Source organism: Brachyistius frenatus, unplaced genomic scaffold (genome assembly GCF_029030835.1).
Source record: "Brachyistius frenatus isolate BFR_SWC_R1_liver_20210118 unplaced genomic scaffold, ASM2903083v1 Contig_99, whole genome shotgun sequence".
In the NCBI taxonomy this organism is placed as follows: Eukaryota; Metazoa; Chordata; class Actinopteri; family Embiotocidae; genus Brachyistius; species Brachyistius frenatus.
In genome coordinates this window covers 753,498-775,409 of record NW_027210698.1, presented here as the reverse complement: position 1 = coordinate 775,409, position 21,912 = coordinate 753,498, and the positions used below count along the sequence as shown (strand labels likewise).

General features: G+C 40.0%; 1 protein-coding gene across 4 annotated transcripts in view; it reads left to right on the top strand.

The window, feature by feature from the left end:
* carmil3 (capping protein regulator and myosin 1 linker 3) overlaps nucleotides 1-21,912 on the top strand; it is an 89,290-nt gene that overhangs the window by 17,486 nt on the left and 49,892 nt on the right. For all 4 annotated transcript variants that reach the window (XM_069711350.1, XM_069711352.1, XM_069711351.1 and 1 more), the window contains exons 6-13: nucleotides 2,657-2,751; nucleotides 3,223-3,293; nucleotides 4,916-4,989; nucleotides 12,694-12,769; nucleotides 14,476-14,564; nucleotides 17,004-17,098; nucleotides 18,614-18,700; nucleotides 21,148-21,257. In XM_069711350.1, coding sequence (XP_069567451.1) covers nucleotides 2,657-2,751; nucleotides 3,223-3,293; nucleotides 4,916-4,989; nucleotides 12,694-12,769; nucleotides 14,476-14,564; nucleotides 17,004-17,098; nucleotides 18,614-18,700; nucleotides 21,148-21,257 — 697 coding nt within the window. The remainder of the gene's footprint in view (nucleotides 1-2,656; nucleotides 2,752-3,222; nucleotides 3,294-4,915; nucleotides 4,990-12,693; nucleotides 12,770-14,475; nucleotides 14,565-17,003; nucleotides 17,099-18,613; nucleotides 18,701-21,147; nucleotides 21,258-21,912) is intronic.

Genomic DNA, 21,912 nt, shown 5'->3' with positions numbered 1-21,912 from the left:
CTCTCTCTCTCTCTCTCTCTCTCTCTCTCTCTCTCTCTCTCTCTCTCTCTCTCGAGCCTCATCTACAATTTCTAACAGCAATAGGGTTGACTGTGCTCAACAAGGCTACATCCACACGGTCATCTTTCCCAATGACTCTTTTCCATTAGGGAGCACGGCGGATGATTGCTTCTCAATGCGAACATTTAAAGAGACTATGGAGAGAACAGAGGGAGCGGCGTTGTTGTGGGTTTGACTGCGCGGCCTTCTAACCGATTGCTTCTGCTGCATTGAAGTACAGAATACAGATAATATGAAGATAACGTACACACACACACACGTTCTCAAGCCGGATGATGATGATGGTGCAAATAAGGTAGGGATTAAGGTCACGGATGTGGTTAGGTGTTGTGTGTGATTTGTTGACAAATGGGATTAAGGATGGTGTGTCTAGAATTCAACAATATATCAGTGTAATCCTATCAAAAAGCCAAAGCAGGTACAGCACAGTATTATGTATGGATACAGTATTTACTTTATGATCCCTGTCCTTACTCTTTTCTGCTTACTGAATGTGGTTTTTTTGGGGGTGAAAAATATTTTCATAGAGAACACCAGTAATCTGATGTTTCTTCTTATACAAATGCTGCAGGGAGCTTGAAATAGCATCTCAGGGATTCAATTTTACAGTTTTACGTGTTATTTATTCACAACTAAAGCACCGTCATAAGCAGTTTCCACTCCGCAGATGTTCACGTTACGTCTTTATTCTGACTGGAGCAGCTATAATCAATGAAAGACAAGCCTGCTGCAAATTAGCATCTTGCCAATGCAAATAAGACAGTGTTAAAATTTCAAAAATATTATGTAGCTGTGTTTCGTTTAGTAGGCATAAGCTAATTTTAGCTCCTGAATGTGCAAGTCAAATGCTCCTTTGGTTTCCTTATTCAACTGGAATCTGCTTGAGATATTTTTTTGATATTAATGTTCTGCAGGAGGAGTACTAGCAGGGAATGGGAGGGTTATACTCAATCATTTACACTAAGGAGCAACCTGTATGTAGTCTCTGGGGCACTGGAGTGCACCACTTAAACGTCTGGGAGTTCAGTGCTTTGCTCAAGGGCACTTCAGCTGCAGCTGAGGGAGGAGAAAGTATAATATTTACCAACCACTTTTTTCCCCTTCAACTTGAGACCAGAGTCCTTATCCAGGTTAGTGACCCTGCAGAGCATATAGATAAAGAAGATGATATACTTTTTGATACACTTGGGTGCATTATGGCTTTTTAATGAAATGTCTCAACAGCTATTGGATGGATTGCTGTGGAAATAAATACATATATCCATGGGGCCCTGATCACGAACTGCAATGACTTTGGGGGTCCCTTGACTTCTATTTAAGCACCACTAGTGGTTTTTATTAGGGATGGGCATTTTGGGCGAAAATACAATTTGATTTTCACTGGGGACTATTTGAGCATTCTTTTGAAGATACCCCTTCCCCAGCATGCATGCATGTATATGCGCGCACACACACACACACACACACACACACACACACACACACACACACACACACACACACACACACACACACACACACACACACACACACACACACACACACACACACACAAAGACAGTGTGTGGACAATTTTGCACTCACCACTTAAGTTGTTGATTGAATCTGAATTTTTTTAAAGCTAAGTGGATAGAAGTATTGATTTGTGTAGCATCAGAGCACAAAATGTATAAACTGAGAATAGCTGGACGGTGTGTCAATCATGAGTCAGTATTAAAGGATAGAAAATCGAACTACATGTTGCTCTCTGAATGTCTTGTGGTCTGAAATCTGTGGGATGTTAGATAAAACCGGTTTCAGCACAAAGGCAGATGATTGACAAAATCATTGTGTACATTGTACCACGGAGTAGCAGCTGATGAGGAAGCAAGCAATTTCAAATGTATTGAAGAAGACTCGGTGAACACATGACAGATGGGGCCCCTCCCCGAGGACAAAGTCCAGACCTGAACCAGTTTAAATTTATTTCAATATATCCACATTGCATCAGACTCCAAAGACTCTGTGTTTGATTATGACGACTGCGAGTGGTATGAAGGGACCAAGCCATCCAGGCTCCGGCAAAGAATTTCAACCACAAGTGTATATTTCTACTGTGGTATTTAGAAAAATTAGTGGAGTGTTGGATCTGTCTTGATCTGATTGGAAACCCGTCGATACTTTGTCCCACCCACCGATAGCCGTAACCTGATTGCCCCACAGGCCTGTCAATCAAACAGACACGCCCCCCCAAAACACAGCTTTTTGAAGTTTATTTTAGAATTAATGACGGGATTATTTTTATAATACACCGTACCGACACTGCTGCTTCCCACTTGAATGAAAGGACAACCACTGATGTCCGCTCCTCATTTGTGCATTTTATGAAGGCAGGACAAAAGACTGTCCACAATGTCTTAGGTCTTATTATTAATAAGAAGTGACTTTAGCTAGAAAAATGCAATTACTCGTGGAGAAATTCTATTAACTTTGAATTTCATGAGACTAGTTGAATGGGAGTCTAGGGAGCCAGAAGCTTTTTGGAGCCAACCTTAGGCCAGAGCACAAATCTACAAAGCTGCTTCGATCCTCTCCTCTCTCTGTTGTTTTCTTTCAGTCCTCCTATTTGCCGAGCAGAGGGAGACCTGCCCGATGGGACTCACAAGTTTTCACCAAACTCTGAATCATCACTAGAACCCCAGAAAACCTGCGGTGAGTCTCTGCAATCCTTCTGACTGCATCACACACGCACGCACGCACACACACACACACTCAAACGTACACACACTTATACACACGTACACAGAGTCCACACAGACAGCACTTCAGAGTCCATCCACCCACTCACTTACTAACTTGCACCAAGTCATTTTGGAGACTTGTCCTTAAGTGGGTCAGAAGACCAAAGTTATTGGATGCACTTGCTTTCTGCCAGTAATCCCATTAATCTACAAGAAGCGCTCCTTCATGGTGCCGTACTTTCATCTCACCTCAATATTTACTGCGAATCTCTCTCTCTCTCTGCTGACTATCTCAATTTCCTTCTTTCATCTTCACCCTGCATCCTTTCTCCTCTCCATTTCTTTCCATGTCCTCCACCCTGCTTCATTCTATCTTTGCCATGTCTGATTTGTTCCAATCTGCTTTGGATTGATTTGTTCTCTTCGCCTCTCCATATTTCAGGAGGTTTTTCTGAGACCTATGCCGCTCTTTGTGACTACAACGGTATCGGCTGCAAAGAAGAAGTGCAGTGGGTGAGGAAACAATTCTGGTTATACACTGCTCAAAAAGCTCGGCCAAAATGCAAGAAATAAACACTGAACTTGAGGAATTAATGACTTAATACCAGTGAAATGATCCGTCAATGCAGCAGGTTCATTTTACTTGACAAGAAATCTTGAAATATGCTTGTTTCAGTCTAGAAATAAGAACACTGTCTGGTGTTCAAAGGTTTAAAATAATTGGAAAAGGCTGTTGTTTTTTTTAATCAAAAGTGAAATACACTGAATATGAGTAAATAATTCTTAATTTTAGCACACTAAAAAGAATGATTGCCAAGAAACAAGAGAATAAATCACTATTTTAAGTGGAAATTACTTACTACTGGTGGAGTAGTGATAACGGTAATAATAATATTAATACAACTTTATTTGTATAGCACCTTTCATACAAGTAATTTAGCTAAAGGTGCTTTACAGCAAGAACATAACATGCAGTTTTCCACATAAAAACAGACATGAAGGAACATAAAAACATGTTAAAATATAATTTAAAAAATATAACAAAATTCAATTCATAAGAACATATGCAATTAAACACAGCAACAATAGAGTAGGTATAGAAGCAGGTAAGTTTAAATCCATATTTGATTTTAAATCAGACCTTAATCTTTTACAGCTTTTCCTTCTCAGTCAACCACACACACACACACACACACACACACACACACACACACACACACACACACACACACACACACACACACACACACACACACACACACACACACACACACACACACACACACACACACACACACACACACACACACACACACTTTCGTACAGCTATCTTTGTGTGGACATTTTTTGACATAATGCATTCCCTAGCCATTTACCACCACACCTATGTGCCTAAACCCAACCCTTACCCGAACCTAAACATAATTCTAACCTTGAACCTAAAAACCAGGTCTTAACCCTCAAAACACAGTTTGAAGGGCTACTCCGATAGTCTAAAAGGAAACCTGGTCCTCTCAAAGATAGTTAGACAAGTACACACACTAATGTTGGAGTTCTGCCTGCCATCAGGACCGTCTCAGGATTCAGTGTTTTCAGCATGAGGAGTGGAGAAACCGGCAATCAAAGCATTGACCTTACAAATACTAAGCAACCTGCTCTACAATCTGAGCCACAGCCAACACAGAAATTAATTAACATTTATTGACAATTGAAAGTAGTCTGGAAATCTTTATAGTTTGAGTAATTCTAGTTTCAAGACACACTGCTTAAAGTCAGGTTCTGATAACCTTGTAGGGGAACGTTTACAGACATGTTCCTCGTATCTAGTTAAAAGTAACTCAAAGACAAAGATGCTGATCAGGAAAAGGCAAATTACATTTACTTGAATTAAATCCAGTGATCTGCCTAAGAAAGCACAAGGTGGTCAATTTATACTAAAAACAAAACCAATTTTACCTGGTGAAATCCCCAGTTTTTCCCATTGTACTGTTTGTTCTTTGTTTTTGTTTTTTTGTTTTTTTGTTTTTTTAGCTTTTAGTGATTTTTTTTTTTATACAGTAGAATAAATATCATATTTTTTGTGTTGCTGTCTCGTATCACTCTGTTTATTGTTTCTCTCCTGCTCTCTGTTCCAGGATGTTGACACCATCTACCACTCTCAGGACAACCGGGAGTTCAACCTACTGGATTTCAGCCATCTTGACAGCAGGTGACACAGTTTACTGACATCTTAACCACACACAGACTCATTACACTGTGCAAGCTTGCACTGAGGGGAAAGACACAATAAACTTCTGCCAAACTCAGACTGCAGCGTGTACACACTGCAGTCAGCATTGGCTCCGTACTCCAGCACAATGGATTGGAAATGAAGCGATGAAGAGGAAGTTTTAAATGCTGACTTTCAGCATTCATTTGTGGGTGTTTACATCTGCATCTGGGCGCATTTAAGGGACAGAAAGTAATTGGACAAGTTAACACAAACTCATTATATTTGAAATTTGTCAGTTCTTCAGCAGTCGATCTCTGGCTGCTCTCCGCAGGTTACAGAAATCAGCCAGACATTTGGCATTATCCTTTTGTGATGCTCTGCCAGAACTCTACTGCAGACACCTTCAATTTTCTTTTTCTCCTTTTCAGTGGTATTTTTTTATTTTTCTAGTCTGGTTTTCAGAAAGAGAAATACCTACTCAGCTACATTATTTTGCCAGTCAAGATGGCTCAGTGTAGATTTAATTTCCTTTAAGTTCAATGATGAGGAGGAAAGTGCAAATATTTTTCATTTCAGAGTCTTAATTGCTGGACAAAAGCTGTCTTGTTCTTCACTTGAAAGTCCGTCCTCGGTGTAAGTGTGCTGGAAACTATATCATGGCATCCTCGTTGTTTAGTTTTATACTGGACCATAATTGGCTTCCAAACTAGTGGTGTTGTTGCACAAAGGTAACTGCAGAGAAATTTTGACAATTTGAAAACCAATTTTTTTTGTTATAGGAGTCAGCAAAACTCTTTTCTTTGAGTGAAGGTCAGTACATTCTCAAGCTAACTACGACCAGCCATTTTATCCACTAGTCCTCCAATTCCAGCGCACTATCACGGTAAAGTGTGTAATACACCCGTCAGTCCACTAGAAGGTATCGTGTCAGTGTCACATTTTGCTTCATGTAGGCGTGAAAAGTAAAAACATGTATGACCGGGGTCGTAGAAAGAAGTCATGTGACGAAGTACAAGAGTGATGAAGAACGATTAGTAGTAGTAGTAGTAGTAGTAACCCTAAACCCAGGACTGTCACCCAGGACACCAGGAGTCGAGTAAGAGTGCCATGAGGAAAAAAACTTTTCCTAACAATACCCAAGTAGTATTTTTGATGGCTAAACATAAGGCCCCTTACGTTGTCATGCTTAGGCGAAGCAAAACGTGACACAGACACTGTATCCTTTAGTGGCCTGGCGGGTATATTACACGCTTTAGAGTGCAACTGGGTTGTCCAGTTCACATACAGGTTCTATTGTAGAGACAGAAGTTGTTGAACAAAGCTTCTCCACTGGGTTGCCACCAATATGATGTTTAAAATACCTTCTTAGCAAAATGCCTAGAAACTCATTGTTATCCACAGAGCTGTATGGGCACAGGTCTTTTGAAATGAAAAAGTTACAGACCAAGTTATTTTCTTCGTCTGATCAGTCGGCTGAAAGTTTTGTAGACTTGTGCTTTTGTAATTGCTGGAGTTCAGTGCTGGAGTTCAGTGCTGCAGTTCTGTCTGGATGATGAGGAACGAAACAAGCTTTCATGTATACAGAAATCCTGAAATACTTTACTTTTCTCTTGCAAGACTTGCAGATGTATCGGGTCAAACAATGTCTCCCCTGTTCAAATCTAAAATGCTGCTCAGTCTGGAGCTGCACTTTGCTCTTGTGGCAAAGTTTTTCCATTGTGATTTGGCAACTTAGCAAGGAAGACCATAAAATGATTAACAATGTGCAAGAACAGATTGTTGAAATCTGCAAATTAATTCAGGACCTTGCAGAAGATAAGAATGTAAAAGTTTTTCCCCTGACACTGGTCTTTCTATGTTTATGAGGACGCTCGTTGACTTAAAACATCCCCTTGCCCCTAACCTTAACCCTCACCTTGACCTAACTCCAACCTTCAACCTAAAACAAAGTCTTAATCCTCAAACTGCCATTTAAAGTTGTGAGGACCACAGTAAATGCCCTCGTGTTATACATACACGCACGCACACACGCTCACGCGCGCACACACACACACACACACACACACACACACACACACACACACACACACACACACACACACACACACACACACACACACACACACACACACACACACACACACACACACACACACACACATACACTCGATGTGTGCAATGCGTGCTACACACAGACATTAGGAAGTACCAGTGTCATCTTATTACTGTAATGGGTTCAGTGTTACTGTACTAATCAGTTTGTTTGGGTGTGTTGTAAACAGATGTTATTTGTCACCAAGTCAACCAAGACTGAAATCACAGGGAGTGTCACCGAAGCTTATATTCAGCACTTAAACCTCAGCTATTGTTTCTTATAAATTCCTCTGCTCCGGAGCACACGGCCACCAAAATAATAATGTCCTAATACTTTCTGACAGTCCTGTAGTTTGGGAAGACTTTTCATTCTGCATCATGCTGTTTTACAGAAATGTTTCCCCGACGGTACGGTGCATCTCATCAGCTGTCACTCCAAATCTTATCTGCCATCACAGTGGCTATTTGTAAAACAAGACTCTCCTTTGGTAAAATGTTCACCACATTACTCCTCTATTCTCTCTCTGGTTGACTTCTTGTCCTGTGATTCTGTTGGGATTTTGTTAGATGTTTGGTAAACATCATGAAGAAGGAATGATATGCTTGTCAGAGGCAGAATCCCTGGCTCATAAACAGCTGAAAGATGCCAAGTATGTTCTCCCCTTCCTCCCCGCTGGTATCAAACAAAGCCTCTTGTTTCCTTTCTTCGACGTATTGAGGAAGTGTTGCCCAAGAGCTGCCGATCATAAAAAGATTTGACGCTTGACATGCAAATGGAGAACTCAAACTAGCTGACTACACCTTTTGTTCGAGGGATGTTTTGTCCTTAAAAAATCCAGAGGCCTTTGAACTTGTTTTTACTTTCTTGTGCAGTAACAAAACACTCCTGACTAGAGAGGAAATGCTCACACTTAAAAATGCATATCTCATCATAGGAGCGAAGCTTTGCAATGCTGGTAAATCAAAAAGCCATTCATAGAAACATGATTGCAGCAGCAACTCATGAATACATTAATGCATTTCATATTGAGAGCCAAAATCACTGCCATGCAGTTGTTTTTCCACGTTTTATTTTATATACTGTGATAAAAAGGAAGCTGCCTGCCTATGCTTATATTAATGAGCCAATCTAACCACAATCCAACACTCAAGACTCTCTCTCAGCGTCTCTTTAGTGCCTTTAGTGAGGCAGTGTCCAATCAAAATTGATAGAAGCAAAGATGTGGCAACCTAAATCACACAAAAAAACAACTGCGCAAAGTAATCCAGCAAGTGTGCAAGTGGTAGAAGAAAGGATAGAAGAATGGGTATTTCCATGATCATGTGCCAGAGGCTATTTATGCTGCATTACTCTCTTCTTCCCTCCTTGTCCTTCTATATTTCCATTCCCTCCATCTCGCCCTGATTGAGCCCGTCTACCGTTACCGCGGGCGACAGAGCGAGACTTTTTCTGCTGACTGCTGCCCGTCCAAACACCGTCTCCGCTTATTCCCTTTGACTGAAAGCAGACACCTTTTTTCTCCGGCCCCGTCTCATCTTCTTGTTATCCACTTCCTGTACTTTCTCCCCATTCATTTTCCTCAGCTGAGTCACTCGACGCTGACTCTCGTAGACACTGCCTGTCATGGATGGTTCTGTCTGGCCACTGCAGGTTGACACCATCTTGCAGAAGGAGAAAGTCAGTCAGTGTGGGAATTTAAGTGGAGATTTTGTGCTCGGATATACAGTATTTGTTTGTTTTGTGTGTGTGTGTGTGTGTGTGTGTGTGTGTGTGTGTGTGTGTGTGTGTGTGTGTGTGTGTGTGTGTGTGTGTGTGTGTGTGTGTGTGTGTGTGTGTGTGTGTGTGTGAGAAAAAGTGTTAGATTTTTCTGCCTCGAGAACCTGTGGTGGCACCTCTTGGTTTGACAGTCAGTGTTCTGTGTCCTTGCACCTATATATAGTCGAGGTACAGTGTACAATTGTTTCCCAACTTTCTAATTGGTTTGATTTTGAATTTCAGCTCCACAACACACTGTGACCATCTGCCTCAGCTGTCACTATTACACCTGTTTAATCTGAGTTAAAGTATGCATATGCTTGGAATCCCCCACTGGAGAGGGTGATTGGTTTGTCAAACTTTTACAGCACATATAATTTACTATAAATATTTATAGTCCTTGGTGAATGATTCTAAATAGTTTCTTTTCTCTGGTGCTACCAATCTGGTAAAATATGATGTATGAAATGTTTCCGGCGACTGACCTTTTGTCTTTCACTCTGAATACACACAAAAAATAAATTTCAAGTGCATAAGAAATATAAAAGCCTTGTTGACAGAGAACCATGACATTTACTGGACATATTATATGCTCACCAGATGATAAACCATGTCTTGTGTGTACATTTCATCCTATTCACTCAAGTTCAATCACAAGTTTCAGGAAACTAATAATAATTGATTCATATTTTTCTGATTATATTTATATCGCACCAAATCTAAAGTCAGGGCACCAAACATTGTCCTTACAACATTACTGAGAGGAACCTGGCAATTCAACAACAATTGAACCTGGCAATGCCCACGCAGAACAGCTGGAAGGAAAAACTCCCTTTTAACAGGAAGAAAGCCGTCGACAGAACCAGGCTCAGAGTTGGGCAGCCATCTGCCAACCGGTTAGGATGAGAGGAGAGCAGAGAGAGAAAAGAACAGCATAGACAGGTTGGTGGGGAAAGTAACCGCAGACCAGAAAAATGCAGCTGAGACTAATGTTTTCATGTAGGTGCACCCAAAATGTCTCACCACGCCCTGTGGCCCCACAATAATGCATTTTAAGTGATACCTTTTTTTTTTTGTCAGTTCCCCCACACACTTGTAACGTAGTCACACATTGTATAAACGACTGAAGACTCAAACAGCATCCTGCTTCATTCTACACAGCTAATTGAAGAGCTCTGAAACACCTTTACCACAATTGAGAATAAATTGCAGCTCATTCTTGTCACTCCAATCTGCAAAATATATCTAAATGAAATTCAGAAACTCTGTTCCAAGGACTGCATAACTTTTAATCACAAAATTGGATCTTAATTTTCATGTACGTCTTCATTCAGTTTATACTGCTCACAGGTCTTTCTGCCCTGATAGCAGCCACACCGCCACTCACGCATTCTTGCTCACCCACTTATTTTCTTCACTACTTTACCATGAGCCATTATCTGCCATTTAGGTGGTCTTGACAGTTTCTGTCATTACTGGTGTTTTGGCTGCAAAGTCCTCGCCCTTAAACAAAACTGCAAACAAAACTTTCCGTCTTTAACCTGCAATTACCAACACGTTAGTTTACCATCTTGTTCTCCCACAGACAGCTCAGCTGCCGGCCGCTGCCAGTCCCGGTCAGGTCTCTCTTTGTTTCGGCTTAACTGCACCGTACTGCATTTCAGATGGACTTATGACAAATAACGCTACATTCAGGGGAAATCCAGAAGGTTGGGTTTTTGTAGAGGGAAATGTCTGCACATCCAGACCTGCTCAATCTTAAGCGCGCTGGTGCGCCCAATGAAAATAGTCACACTTGACTGTTTGGTCACACTCTGGAGCAATACACATACTGCATGTTGTCAATTTTAGGCCAGATGCAGGTCTCTGCATTGGGTGATGGAAATTTGTGTCACCCTGAACTTGACTGCCACTTGGATGCAGATAGTGTAATTTAAGCTAAGAGAATAGTTTGATAGTTGGATGAGACCATGATGAAAATTATTTTCACCAGTTAACAACCCTTAGTCCATTCAGAACATGATTGAGAGTATAATTTTAAAAATAGGATCTTCGTGCATCTTCTGCTCTAAAGCTTTATTTGTCTCAGCTAACATACAGCCAAAAATACGATTTTAAGATTTTCTAACTGTACTAGTAATGACCATCTATGTTTTGTTGTTTCTCAAACTCCACTTGTGCTTTAACCTGTTCCCTTAACACAACCCTGATCTTAATTATAACATAAACCTCAAACCAAACCTCGACTGAAAAGTTGTGCTGCGGAGAGAAAACACCTGCAAACCCAATTAAAGCTTCTAAAAATCAATAGCAAGACCATCGGTAAAAAAAGCTTAAGCGAAATATATTTTTGTACTCATTTTTGGTTAGTTAAGCTGAAGTAGAAGAAGTCCCAGCAGGCATCTAGCAGCAGCAGAAGGAGGTTTCTTCGAATACCTTTTGTTTGATAACTCAGACTGTAAGTTGACAAAGAAGAATTATTTCAAATGTTATTGGAAAAGGAAAAAAATGTCCGAGGGCTGTAGAAACTCTGCCCCATATATAAATATTTTATGCTCACACATGTAGGAAATGGAAAGTTATCTGCTGATATTGATGCTTATTTCTCCCCGAGCGCTCTAATAAGTGACTGTTAACCTTTCAGTCTGCTTCGCCACCTCTGATTCCTGCACGCTGCTGAGCGAGAAAGCTCAAAATTCAGTTTTTTTATCCATCACTAATCAATGCGAAGACGTAAACTGCAGCAGAATGACCCGCTGTGCCGCCAACATGTCCGCATGTACTCGACAAGTACAAGTTGACACATAAAGACCAACACACTGCAGGACCAAGTGAGACATGATAGAGGTCGATTACATGTCCTGCTGTCAAAACATGAATCAGTCGGTTGTGATGATGAATCTTGACATGTGCATCATCTGCTCACACACACAGGGACTCAGCTGCGTTAGTCAGAGTGGACTGGTCTGAGTCCAGGCATCGGTAATGAAAAAGGAACACAGCCTGTAGCCATTTTACTCCTCTGAGATAAACTGTAATGTCCTGGCTGCTGCAGTTACTGGAAACAGGACCCTCTCTGGCTAGATGACTCTTTTTTCCTCTCTTTTCTTCCACTTTGTATTTTCCTCCCTTTCTCCATCATCCTTTCTTCCCTCCTCTCTGGGTTTATTCTCTTTCTCTGTGCCTCCCCTCTCACTGTGCTGCTGCTTGTTTGTCAGATGATGTATAGCAGGTGTAGCGGCAGTATGGCTTTAGTTGGACCTTGGAGGATTCCCCACCCCCCCCAAACAAAAAAAACAACAACAAAAAACATATTCATGAGATGGTCTGTGGACTTTGTGTCTGCGTGTGCAGCACTGGATATAGCAGTGTTTGAGGTCTGTAGCTGGGATCAAACTGTGTCTTTATTGAATAATCCACTGACCCAGCCATCGATCTTTACATCTCTTTTCTTTTTTGCCTTCATTTTCTGCTCCTCCGCCTCAGCAGGGCTGCAGTATCAGTCATCTTTTAGAAAGCAGCCCTGCTCACTGTGTTTCTGCCCGTCTGCGTGATAAACGGCTTTTTTTTTACCAAACAGGGAGCAAAGAAAAAGTTTGGCCCAAGATGGTGTGGATTTATAGATCAATGACATCAAATGGTTTGGAGCAGATGGAGTTTGCTAATTTAAACATTAGAATTTGAACACTAATACGTGTGTGTGTGTGTGTGTGTGTGTGTGTGTGTGTGTGTGTGTGTGTGTGTGTGTGTGTGTGTGTGTGTGTGTGTGTGTGTGTGTGTGTGTGTGTGTGTGTGTGTGTGTGTGTGTGTGTGTGTGTGTGTGTGTGTGTGTGTGTGTGTCTCCATTCCAGGGACTTGGCAGTGATCGTGGCATCCATTGCGTACAACACCTGGTTCACCAAGCTGTACTGCAAAGACCTGCGCATAGTAACTATTTCTTTCTTAATCTCCCTCATTTAGAAACCTTCTTGCCAGATGTAGATTATCAATCAGTTAGCTTTTTAATTGTTCTTACGTGTCCTCATCTAGTCTGTCTTATCACAATGCATTGATTATATTGAATTAGCTTGTTTTCCTGCTCATGTGGCTCCACTTAAATTTTTTTCACAAAAGTCAAAATAATATTTTCATTCAATCATGCTTCCCTACATAGTAAACATTCAATAGTAGGCACCAATTTTAAGATTTGGGACACTCAGTCATTATAACTGATGCCGACAGTTGTAGCGTTGCATAACTGTAATTTCAACATCAGTCTCATTTTCAAAATTTGGCATTTCCCTGCCATTCTTAAAAAGACGATGCAGCCATTGAAAATCAACTTAAAGGTCCTTTATCATATAAATTCAGACTTTAATGCATTTTTTGATTATAAAGCAGGTCTAGTTGCTGTACAGATACTGTGAAAGTGTCAAAATGACACAAAGAACTGAAAACAGCCTGTATTGAGCAACTGTGCTGTTAAGACCTTTGCAAGTTTGTGATGTCACAAACTCCCACTCATGTCATATGTCTGGCCTCGCTATGGCCCAGTGTCCAAACTTTTTATGCTGAAGAAAACACAGAACGGTAATTTTGTCAGCAAGCTGCAAGACTGAAAAGCCCTGGGCATGTCTCACTCAGAAAAGAGTCAGCCAGTCAGAAGAGAGGGTCACTGATATCTTACGGACACAAAACGGCTCGAGAGCTCCACAGAGAAGTTTAAAGGAGATGTGAAACAATATTGAGATGGTTTTTGGTACTTAAAACCAAACATATATCTTCTTGATATCAAGACTGCAAATAAAACACCAGAAAAGAGTATGTGTGTAGGTGTAGGTGTCGGACCTTTAAGAAAGTGAGTGTGAAAGAGGACATTGAGTCAAGGTTCTTCCTCAGAGTAAGTTGTATGCTTCTATTTAACATTACAGGACATTTCTTTTATTGTTATTCATAATATGTACAAGAATAAATGAAATCTGCCAAAGGCAAGTTACTTGAAGAACCTAAACTAAGCTTACAAGTATTAGGTTAGATTTATTTTCAAATGTATTTGAGAATGAAGAAAAGTTGTGATTGGAGTTCATTTAAAGCTGTTTTCTAACATCAGTTCATAAGGCTGTCATTTTTAAATGCATATAAGGGCAATTCTGCAAACAACCTCTTTCATAAAACTGCGCAAAGCGTCTAAAATCAAATTAGGGCTGATTCAGAAATACAACACACCTAACACAAAAATCTGTTCACAGCTGCTTCTGATTAGACCTGAAACAAACCTTAAATTGATCAGACAACTGACGTAAAAAATAATTGCCAATTATTTTGACAACTGATCAATCTATTAAGGATTTTTCAAGCATAAATGCCAAATATTTCTTAGTACAAGCTTCACTGTTGTGAGGGGGTGCTGCTTTCTTTTTATGTGAAAATAAATTGATAACCTTTGGGTTTGGAGCGCAAGATAATTTTCAGAGGGCACCATGCGTTTTACATTTATTTTTTTATATTTAATATACCAAACAATTTGGTGATTAATTGGAAATATGATCTATAATCAATCAATAATGAAAGTCACCTTGCTTGCATTTACTTCTCTTTAGACTCTTCTTCCAGCTGAACCTCCCAAGTGTTATGTGTGATGTGTTTTTCTTTAGGGGTCGGAGGTGGTGGACCAGGTCCTGCACACAGTCAGCAAGTCCAACAGCCTGGAGGAGCTCACTCTGGAGAATGCAGGACTCAAATCGTAGGTTTCCTCTTCCCTGACACCATCATCAGCCCTGCATGTCACCTCTTTTTGAAGAATCAAATTTTGTCTACTTTGCTTCTTTTCGCACCTTCGCCTCTCAAACGCTCCTCCACTTCTCTTCTTTTGTCCTTTCACTCCATTACCTTTTCTCTCCCCTCTCCTTTTCGCTTCCTCTTGTATCCTCTCTTCTCACTTCCACCCGTCTTGTCTCACCCCCCGACCTCAGCTCATCTCACCTTTCCACTTGTCCTCCCACTCTCCTCCCCTCCTCTGCCGTCTTGACCTTTCCAATTCTGTTTCTTCTTTTTCCTCTCCCTCTCTAACCCCTCTTAACCTCCTCTATTTCATCCAATAAAGCCTCCCTCCTGTCTGCCTGTGGCTGATGCATTGTTACACTAACATTTGTGAAAATGTGGGCTTCACCTGGCAAGACTTTTTCACCTTTTATGCATGACTAGTATCATTTATCAGAGCCAGTTCCTCATTTACTATTAATTGAGATGAATTGGCTGCCTCAGGGCAAGATGATTTACTGCTGCATAATGATGAAGTTTTTATACTTTCAGTGTAGTAAATCACTTTCGATAGAGGGCAATTTTTGAGGCACTCCGTAATTGCTGCACCAAAAACACCCCCAAAAGAAAATACCATACTCAAATATGACATAATAAGTGAGGAAAGAGACTCGTATATGATTTGAAGGACACCCACTAAAATATACTTTCAAATATGCGATTTAAAATTAGTGATTTAAAAGGCGAAAAGAATACATGTAACTTGTTGTTGTTTGGCTTTTTTATTTATTTGTTTTATTTATTTTTTGTCGTTGTGATTTCTGTTCGATGTTTGAACTTGAATGTGCAGACTGATAAATGTTCAGATGTCAAGGCATGTACCTGTGAGCAAGAGAACTTAGGAGACTCAAAGTGGAAACCTGTAATGAACAAACACTGAGATGTTGACATTCAATGATGTAGGAGGCATCTTGTCCCCAGCTGTTAAACTTCTGAAATGAAAAATATGTGCATATACATAGGTTCAGGATTTGACCCAACAACTGTGACTATGAACTTTTATTATGATAAAAAAAACATCAGGCTGAAAATATTATGCTCCGAGCAGTCTTTTTTTAATATTCAAACATGCCCAGAGGGGTTCTTTAAAGCAGCTATTGTACAATTGATTTATTTTGCCACTTGTGGACGAACAATCTATACGAACGTGTTGGCAAACAACAGACACGGATCAACATTAGCATTCAATCTGTGTTTCTGGCCAACAGACAAAAATATAAGTCCCTTATTCACTTGTCTTATGGCCCTTTTGGACTCGTGAGGCTAAATGTACAATGTTCACGAGCTAACTTTGTCTGGAGTTTGGAGCTGTTTATATATGTGTATACTTTAGCTGGAAGTAGGTTTCTGAGAGTGGTGAGGGTGAACTGAACAGTTAGCGAAAAGAGGCTTTACTGTTTACTAAAGTTAAGGGACCAGCTGATATCATCAAGGCGTGTAATACACGGGTCAGTCCACTAGAGGACAGCGTGTCAGAGTCATGTTTTGCCAGACCTAGGCCTGAAAAGTAAGGTGTTTTATTTTTCGGCATCAAAAGTACGTGGCTAGGTTTAAGAAAAGAACATGGTTTGGGTTGAAATGATAAATTTTACTGAAGTATTGTTAAGTACTTTCATGTACGTTACTTAATGTATGCTGCACAAGTTAAATACGTTATGTTACATACATAAATTACTTAAAAATAATGCATGCCGGAAGCCGTATGTTTGGTGTCCAACCTTCCCTCACCTCCTCTCGACTTTATCACTCTTTGTACTTCGTCACATGACCTCCTTCTTCGGCCATGGTCATACATGCGTGTTCTTTTCACAAAAAGAAATAGCATTGACACGGTACCCTCTAGTGGACTGACGGCTCTTTTGCACACTTCAGCGTAGTATGACCTAACAGACAAGTCAGGTAATATTTCTCTGCAGGTTTATCAATGCGAGCAACGGAATACATGTATTGATCTACAATAGAGGTACTTTGTAAAACTGTTAGGTTGCTCAGGAAATGCAGGAAGTAAAAATAAAAATAAAAATTCTACACAACAACAATAGAAGTTCACTACTCAGCCCTGAGTGCGCCATCCTCTATTCACTGATTAAACAGTGACATTATTGTGCACTGTTAAAAAGTAACTTATTTTTATGTTTTATTTTATATATATTGTGGACACATTTCCTTTTTTTACCTCGAAAGCAAATCCAATGACAAAAATGCAGCTTGAGTGAAATATTTAGCACTTGCAGGTAAAATTGTGCAACTTTATAAAGTACATTGCAAAAACAATCGTGACAGATTGATTCACTCTTTGAGAACAGTATTCAATTTACAGTTTTACTGAGAATTCAATTTTCCTTTTTAATGTCGTCTCCAGGGATTTTCCGCAGAAGATGGCGTCGGCGCTGTCAGAGAACCCGGCCTCTGTTATTCACTCCCTCAACCTGGCTCATAACACGCTCGACAACCAAGGTAGAGGCTCGGACTCTGTGAACTCCTTCTCTCATCCTACTGCCGTCTGTCTCTGGGCACCTCTGATTGTTTCTTTTGCTGTTACCTCACCGCAGCTTTTCTTTGCTTTCAAAGAATTCAAAATCAATCGCCGTCCTCTCAGAACCTTTTCTGTTCTGTTTCTCTTTGTTTTTCTCCTTTTTTCTCTGTCATCTATTTTTCAAGCTGTATGTGTATGAGCAGCTCTTGCTCTTCGGAAAAAAGCTTTATTTTACCGTCTTCTCTCGCACTCCTCTCCACTCACACGTACAATATGTAGACTGCATAAAGCAACACATTTTTATTGTGTCAGCTTTAGTTACTGTTATATATCAACCACTATGCCTCCTTGTGCTCTGTGTGTTGAGTGTGCAAAGAAAGTGAGACGTGAGAAAGTGTATTTCCTCATGTCTGAGCCAGGGTCAACCTTTGCATGCATGCCAGCGTCACTCATTAACTAATTTCTGCCCTCCCGTCTGACACTTGTCACTTCCACTCACCTCAATAAATTGTTTGTGCTCACGCTTCCCGCCCCTTGTTTGTTTGTGTGTGCGTGTTTCCAGTGTGTACTGACCGTGTGCAGACTTCCTTTATTGTGATTCCAGCCACAAAATTGCCTTAACTATCACAATGATACCTATCATCACAGCAACGAATGACCTTCACTGCTGTGTTTGTTTACTGAGTGTGGTTTTTTTTTTAGTTTTTTTTTTATGCTTTTTTTCAAAGTAAGAGTTCTCTATATTCACATTAACAAAAACAAAAAGAGAACGCCAGGAAGATGCAGGGAGCAGGAAACGAGGTTTAGAATTACAACGAGTTCTATTTTATAAAAACAGAGCCTTTCCAATTATCATCATGGTTGTAATGTGTTTAATAATATTGCTGAGCTGAAAGTGTGTTACGTAATCTTGCTTGGCATAAGGTGTTCATATGGGTTTTTCTCTCCAGTGTGTATGTGGGAGAAAGTGAGATTCTAAAGTATGTTGGTGGGATTTTTGTTTTTTTAAAACTGTGCTTGTGAGTGTTGCTATGTTTGGAGAGGTTGCTTTGAGAGATGTTTCATTTTAGCTCGATGTTATGTGGCCAAACTGTACATGGGCTCCTCAAGAGTGGATGTATGTAAGGGCTGTAAGTAGCTATTGTGTTCAATATTGATTCATCTGTCATCTATTTTGACAAAATGAAAAACGTTTTTGTAAAAAGCCAGAAAAGTGTTCTATTCAATTTTCCAGAGCCCAACATGGTTTCCTCAAATTCAAAGATTTTCTCTTCACTATCATAGATATTTAAGACAACAGCAAATATTCACTTTTAATTGTCCAAAGCGGTGTATTTTTTCTTTTGAAAATCAAATATCAAACAGCCAATGTCGTTGTTGTCAGTCAACTAATTGGTTAAACAATTAATTATTTCAGATAGTTGGATATGTGTATATTTTTGTGATTAAATGAGACTTTCATCTCCTCTCCTCTTTGTCTTCTCTCTTCATTGTAGGAGTTTCCAACCTGATTCAACAGGTGTGTCGCCTCAACAAGGGACTTCGCCTCCTCAATCTCTCAAAGACCAACCTCTCTTCCAAAGGTAGGTGTAAGCTCCTCTGAGAAACAGCAGCCCCTAGTGGCTGACACTGTACACAAACACTTATTTTTACTATTATCAAATGTAAATATCTGTTTATAGGTTTTAAGCTGGTACCAAACGGTGTGTGTTTCTCCAAGTGTGGAATCTTTTTGTAAAATCTGGGTTTGATGTCAGGTTGGTTTGATCAAGAGACGGTTTCAAAACCACAGTTGCTGCCCTGCTGTCCCAAATGCATTTGGCCGGGCATTTGATTATGCAGATAAACAGACCAACAATGTGATCCATCCACCAAATGATAATCAGGTCAGAATCATAAGTAGTTGATCTGTTTTCCCTGTAAAATCCCACATAGGCATGAGTACGGTGTCCCAGTTCTATTGCTTTTATCCCAAACAATATAACCACTCACTTTTACAGGAAATCCAAAAGGATAACATTGATACAGATTTAATGCCATATATTTATAGCCTCATTTTGATATTAGTTTTTCATCATTATAGCTTATTTCAGAGCATCTCCAAGACCGTATAACAATTACTATCAATGATGTTTTTCTACATGATGGGCCCTGCATGTTTTTTTTTTTTTTTTAAAGTAGTATAGCCTACTCTCCCTCCAACGACAAATCACACTATGTTTGGTCAAAACAAAAACAATCTATATTATGCTGTAGAAGGTGAAATCTTTTGAGAAGCAGCTTGTAGAAGTAGTAGCAACTAAAATAAGATGCTAAAATCCAAGGACATCCCCAGTAACTGTACATTAGTAAAATATTAGAATTTTGTTGAAGTTACATGTGGTAATTCAATTAGTTATCACATGTACGCAATTGTGGCAGTAGCTAGCCTACATCTTATCTTAAGGAAGTATGAAAACCAAGCTAACTAGCATAGCAGGATATAACTGCCATTTGATTAAAATAAATTATTAATTTTAGAAACCCAGCAAAAAAAAAAAAAAAAAAATCAAGTCAATAATTGAAGTCAAGTCAGGACAAGAAAGCCTAAAGATTTTTTTTTTCCTTCTTGCATTGCAGAACATATTTACAATAGGAGTGCATTGGCTGCCTATTTTTAGAAAGTAAAATACAAATAAAATGTTAAATTCAATTTTTTTTCTGAACTTCTCTGCCTCCATAGGCTACTACTCTATGCTTTTGTATGGCAGCATGGATGAAGACATGTTGAATGTAATTATAAGGCTAAAAGTGTAATTTACTGTATGTGGCACAGACGATGACCTTGATATCTTGTTAGTGTGTGTTATGAATGGGAAGAAAAAAAAAACCCCACACAGGTGTCGTTTTTAAAAGCCAGAGAGTTGACAGTGATTCAGGGGGAATGCAGTGATGGCGCTGACCTTGAATGGTGGGTGTTGGTATGACTTTGCAGGGGCTGAGCACTTTTTGTTGAATATTTATAGATCTCCCTCTCTCGCCCCCTCCTTCCGCCCGTCTGTGAAACAATCTACACGTATGCCGACGCAAGCGCGTACACACACTGTATGCTTAAAAACACGCATGCACCATCGCTGGGATATGATCAGACATGCTCATAGAGAGGGAGGGAGGTATCACGCATGCTCCCACACACACTCGACAATGTCAAAGTGACTGGACGGCTTCCAGAAGTCTCCACTTCCAGTAGAATCCAGCAGCAGCTGATAGATAGATGGAGGAGGGATTAGACACCCTGTACCCTCTTCCCCTCATTTCCCTCCTAATCGCTACAAATTAGGGATGAAGAGTTTAGTCCTTTGCCAGCTTCAGAGCGGCATATGCAGAAGCTGGATGCTTCCACATAGACTCCCCCAATAGTAGGGAGCAGCAGAAATACCCTTCCTGACCTGCTGGTTGTAATCAGTGATACTTTGTAGAGCGAATAGTGTAATGACAGTTGTAGACTTTACTATGTGTTGCCCCTGCTAGATATTTCTCCCGTGTTATTGCTGGGTCTATATTTAATTCTCAACTTGGCATGGTGTGCTCCGTTTTTGTGTCAGTGTTGCAGAGTGAGGATTTTAATGAGGGGTTCCATCGGGCCTGTGGGTGTAATTGTGTAGTGATCTGATTTGAGAGAATCATTTTCTTTTGTTTGGCTTTCAGGGTACACTTGGAAACTGGGATAGGGGTGGAAAAAGGTGGCCGGCTTCCTCTGAAAGCTCCTTTCATACAAGCATGCCACATGAGCTCACAAATCTCTGCTCAATTCTTTTTTTTTTTTTTTGCCACATAATTTGCCAGCCTTCCTCCGTTATGCAGTTTTGTATTCATTAGCTGCTAATAAGACACGTCCAGAGCATTAAATTGGCCCACTGGAAAAAAAACTAAAAAACAAAACATGATGATTATAAGATGATTAAATGGCTCGATGATGAATATAACTTGTGTATCCAAACCTTCCTTTCTCCTTTTCTAATTCCTTATGACTTCTTCTTTCTGTCATTAGGTGTGGTGTCTTTGTCCCAGGCACTGTGTTCCAGTGACGACTACTCCAATTCTCTGCTGCATCTGGACCTCAGCAAAAACCCGGGGGTTCTGTCTGGAGAGGATGCAACGGTGGGAAACTTTACTTTTAAACACACTGAACAGAGAATTATGGTGTCCACCTGTTGTAATGTTTATTTTTTAATTGCTTACATAAAAAAAAAATCCTGAATGGCAACTAGGGGTGGGCAGTTTAAGCCAAAATACTATTCATTATTCACTGGGAACTACAATCTTGTCTCCCAAAAAACTGTGTAAAATATAAATACAAACAGAATGCGTTAATTTCCAAATCATGTAAACCCATATTTATTGAAAAATAAACCAAAGAAAACATCAAATGTTGAAAATGAGAAATATAATTATTTTATGAAAAATATATGCTCATTTTAAATTTAATGGCAGCAATACATTTAAAAAAAATTTTGTTATAAAAGTTGTGTAAAGCTAAAAGAAACACCTGAATGAGGGAATTCTTCCAGAGTCTTTCTTCACACCTTCTGACGAACTGCAGCTGAAACTGTGGATGTGAGACTTGAGTGATCTTTCTCTTTTCCAATTTCCCATAAAACTGTAAAAGGTGAAGCATCCATATATGGGTGTTGTGCAGCCAGACTGCACCAGAACAGTGCTCCCTCACTATTTGTTCTCCCGAGTGAGGGAATGACATGCTCACGGGTCTCTTAATCCAGTAAAAATGTATTTACATAATTTTACTTAAAGATCA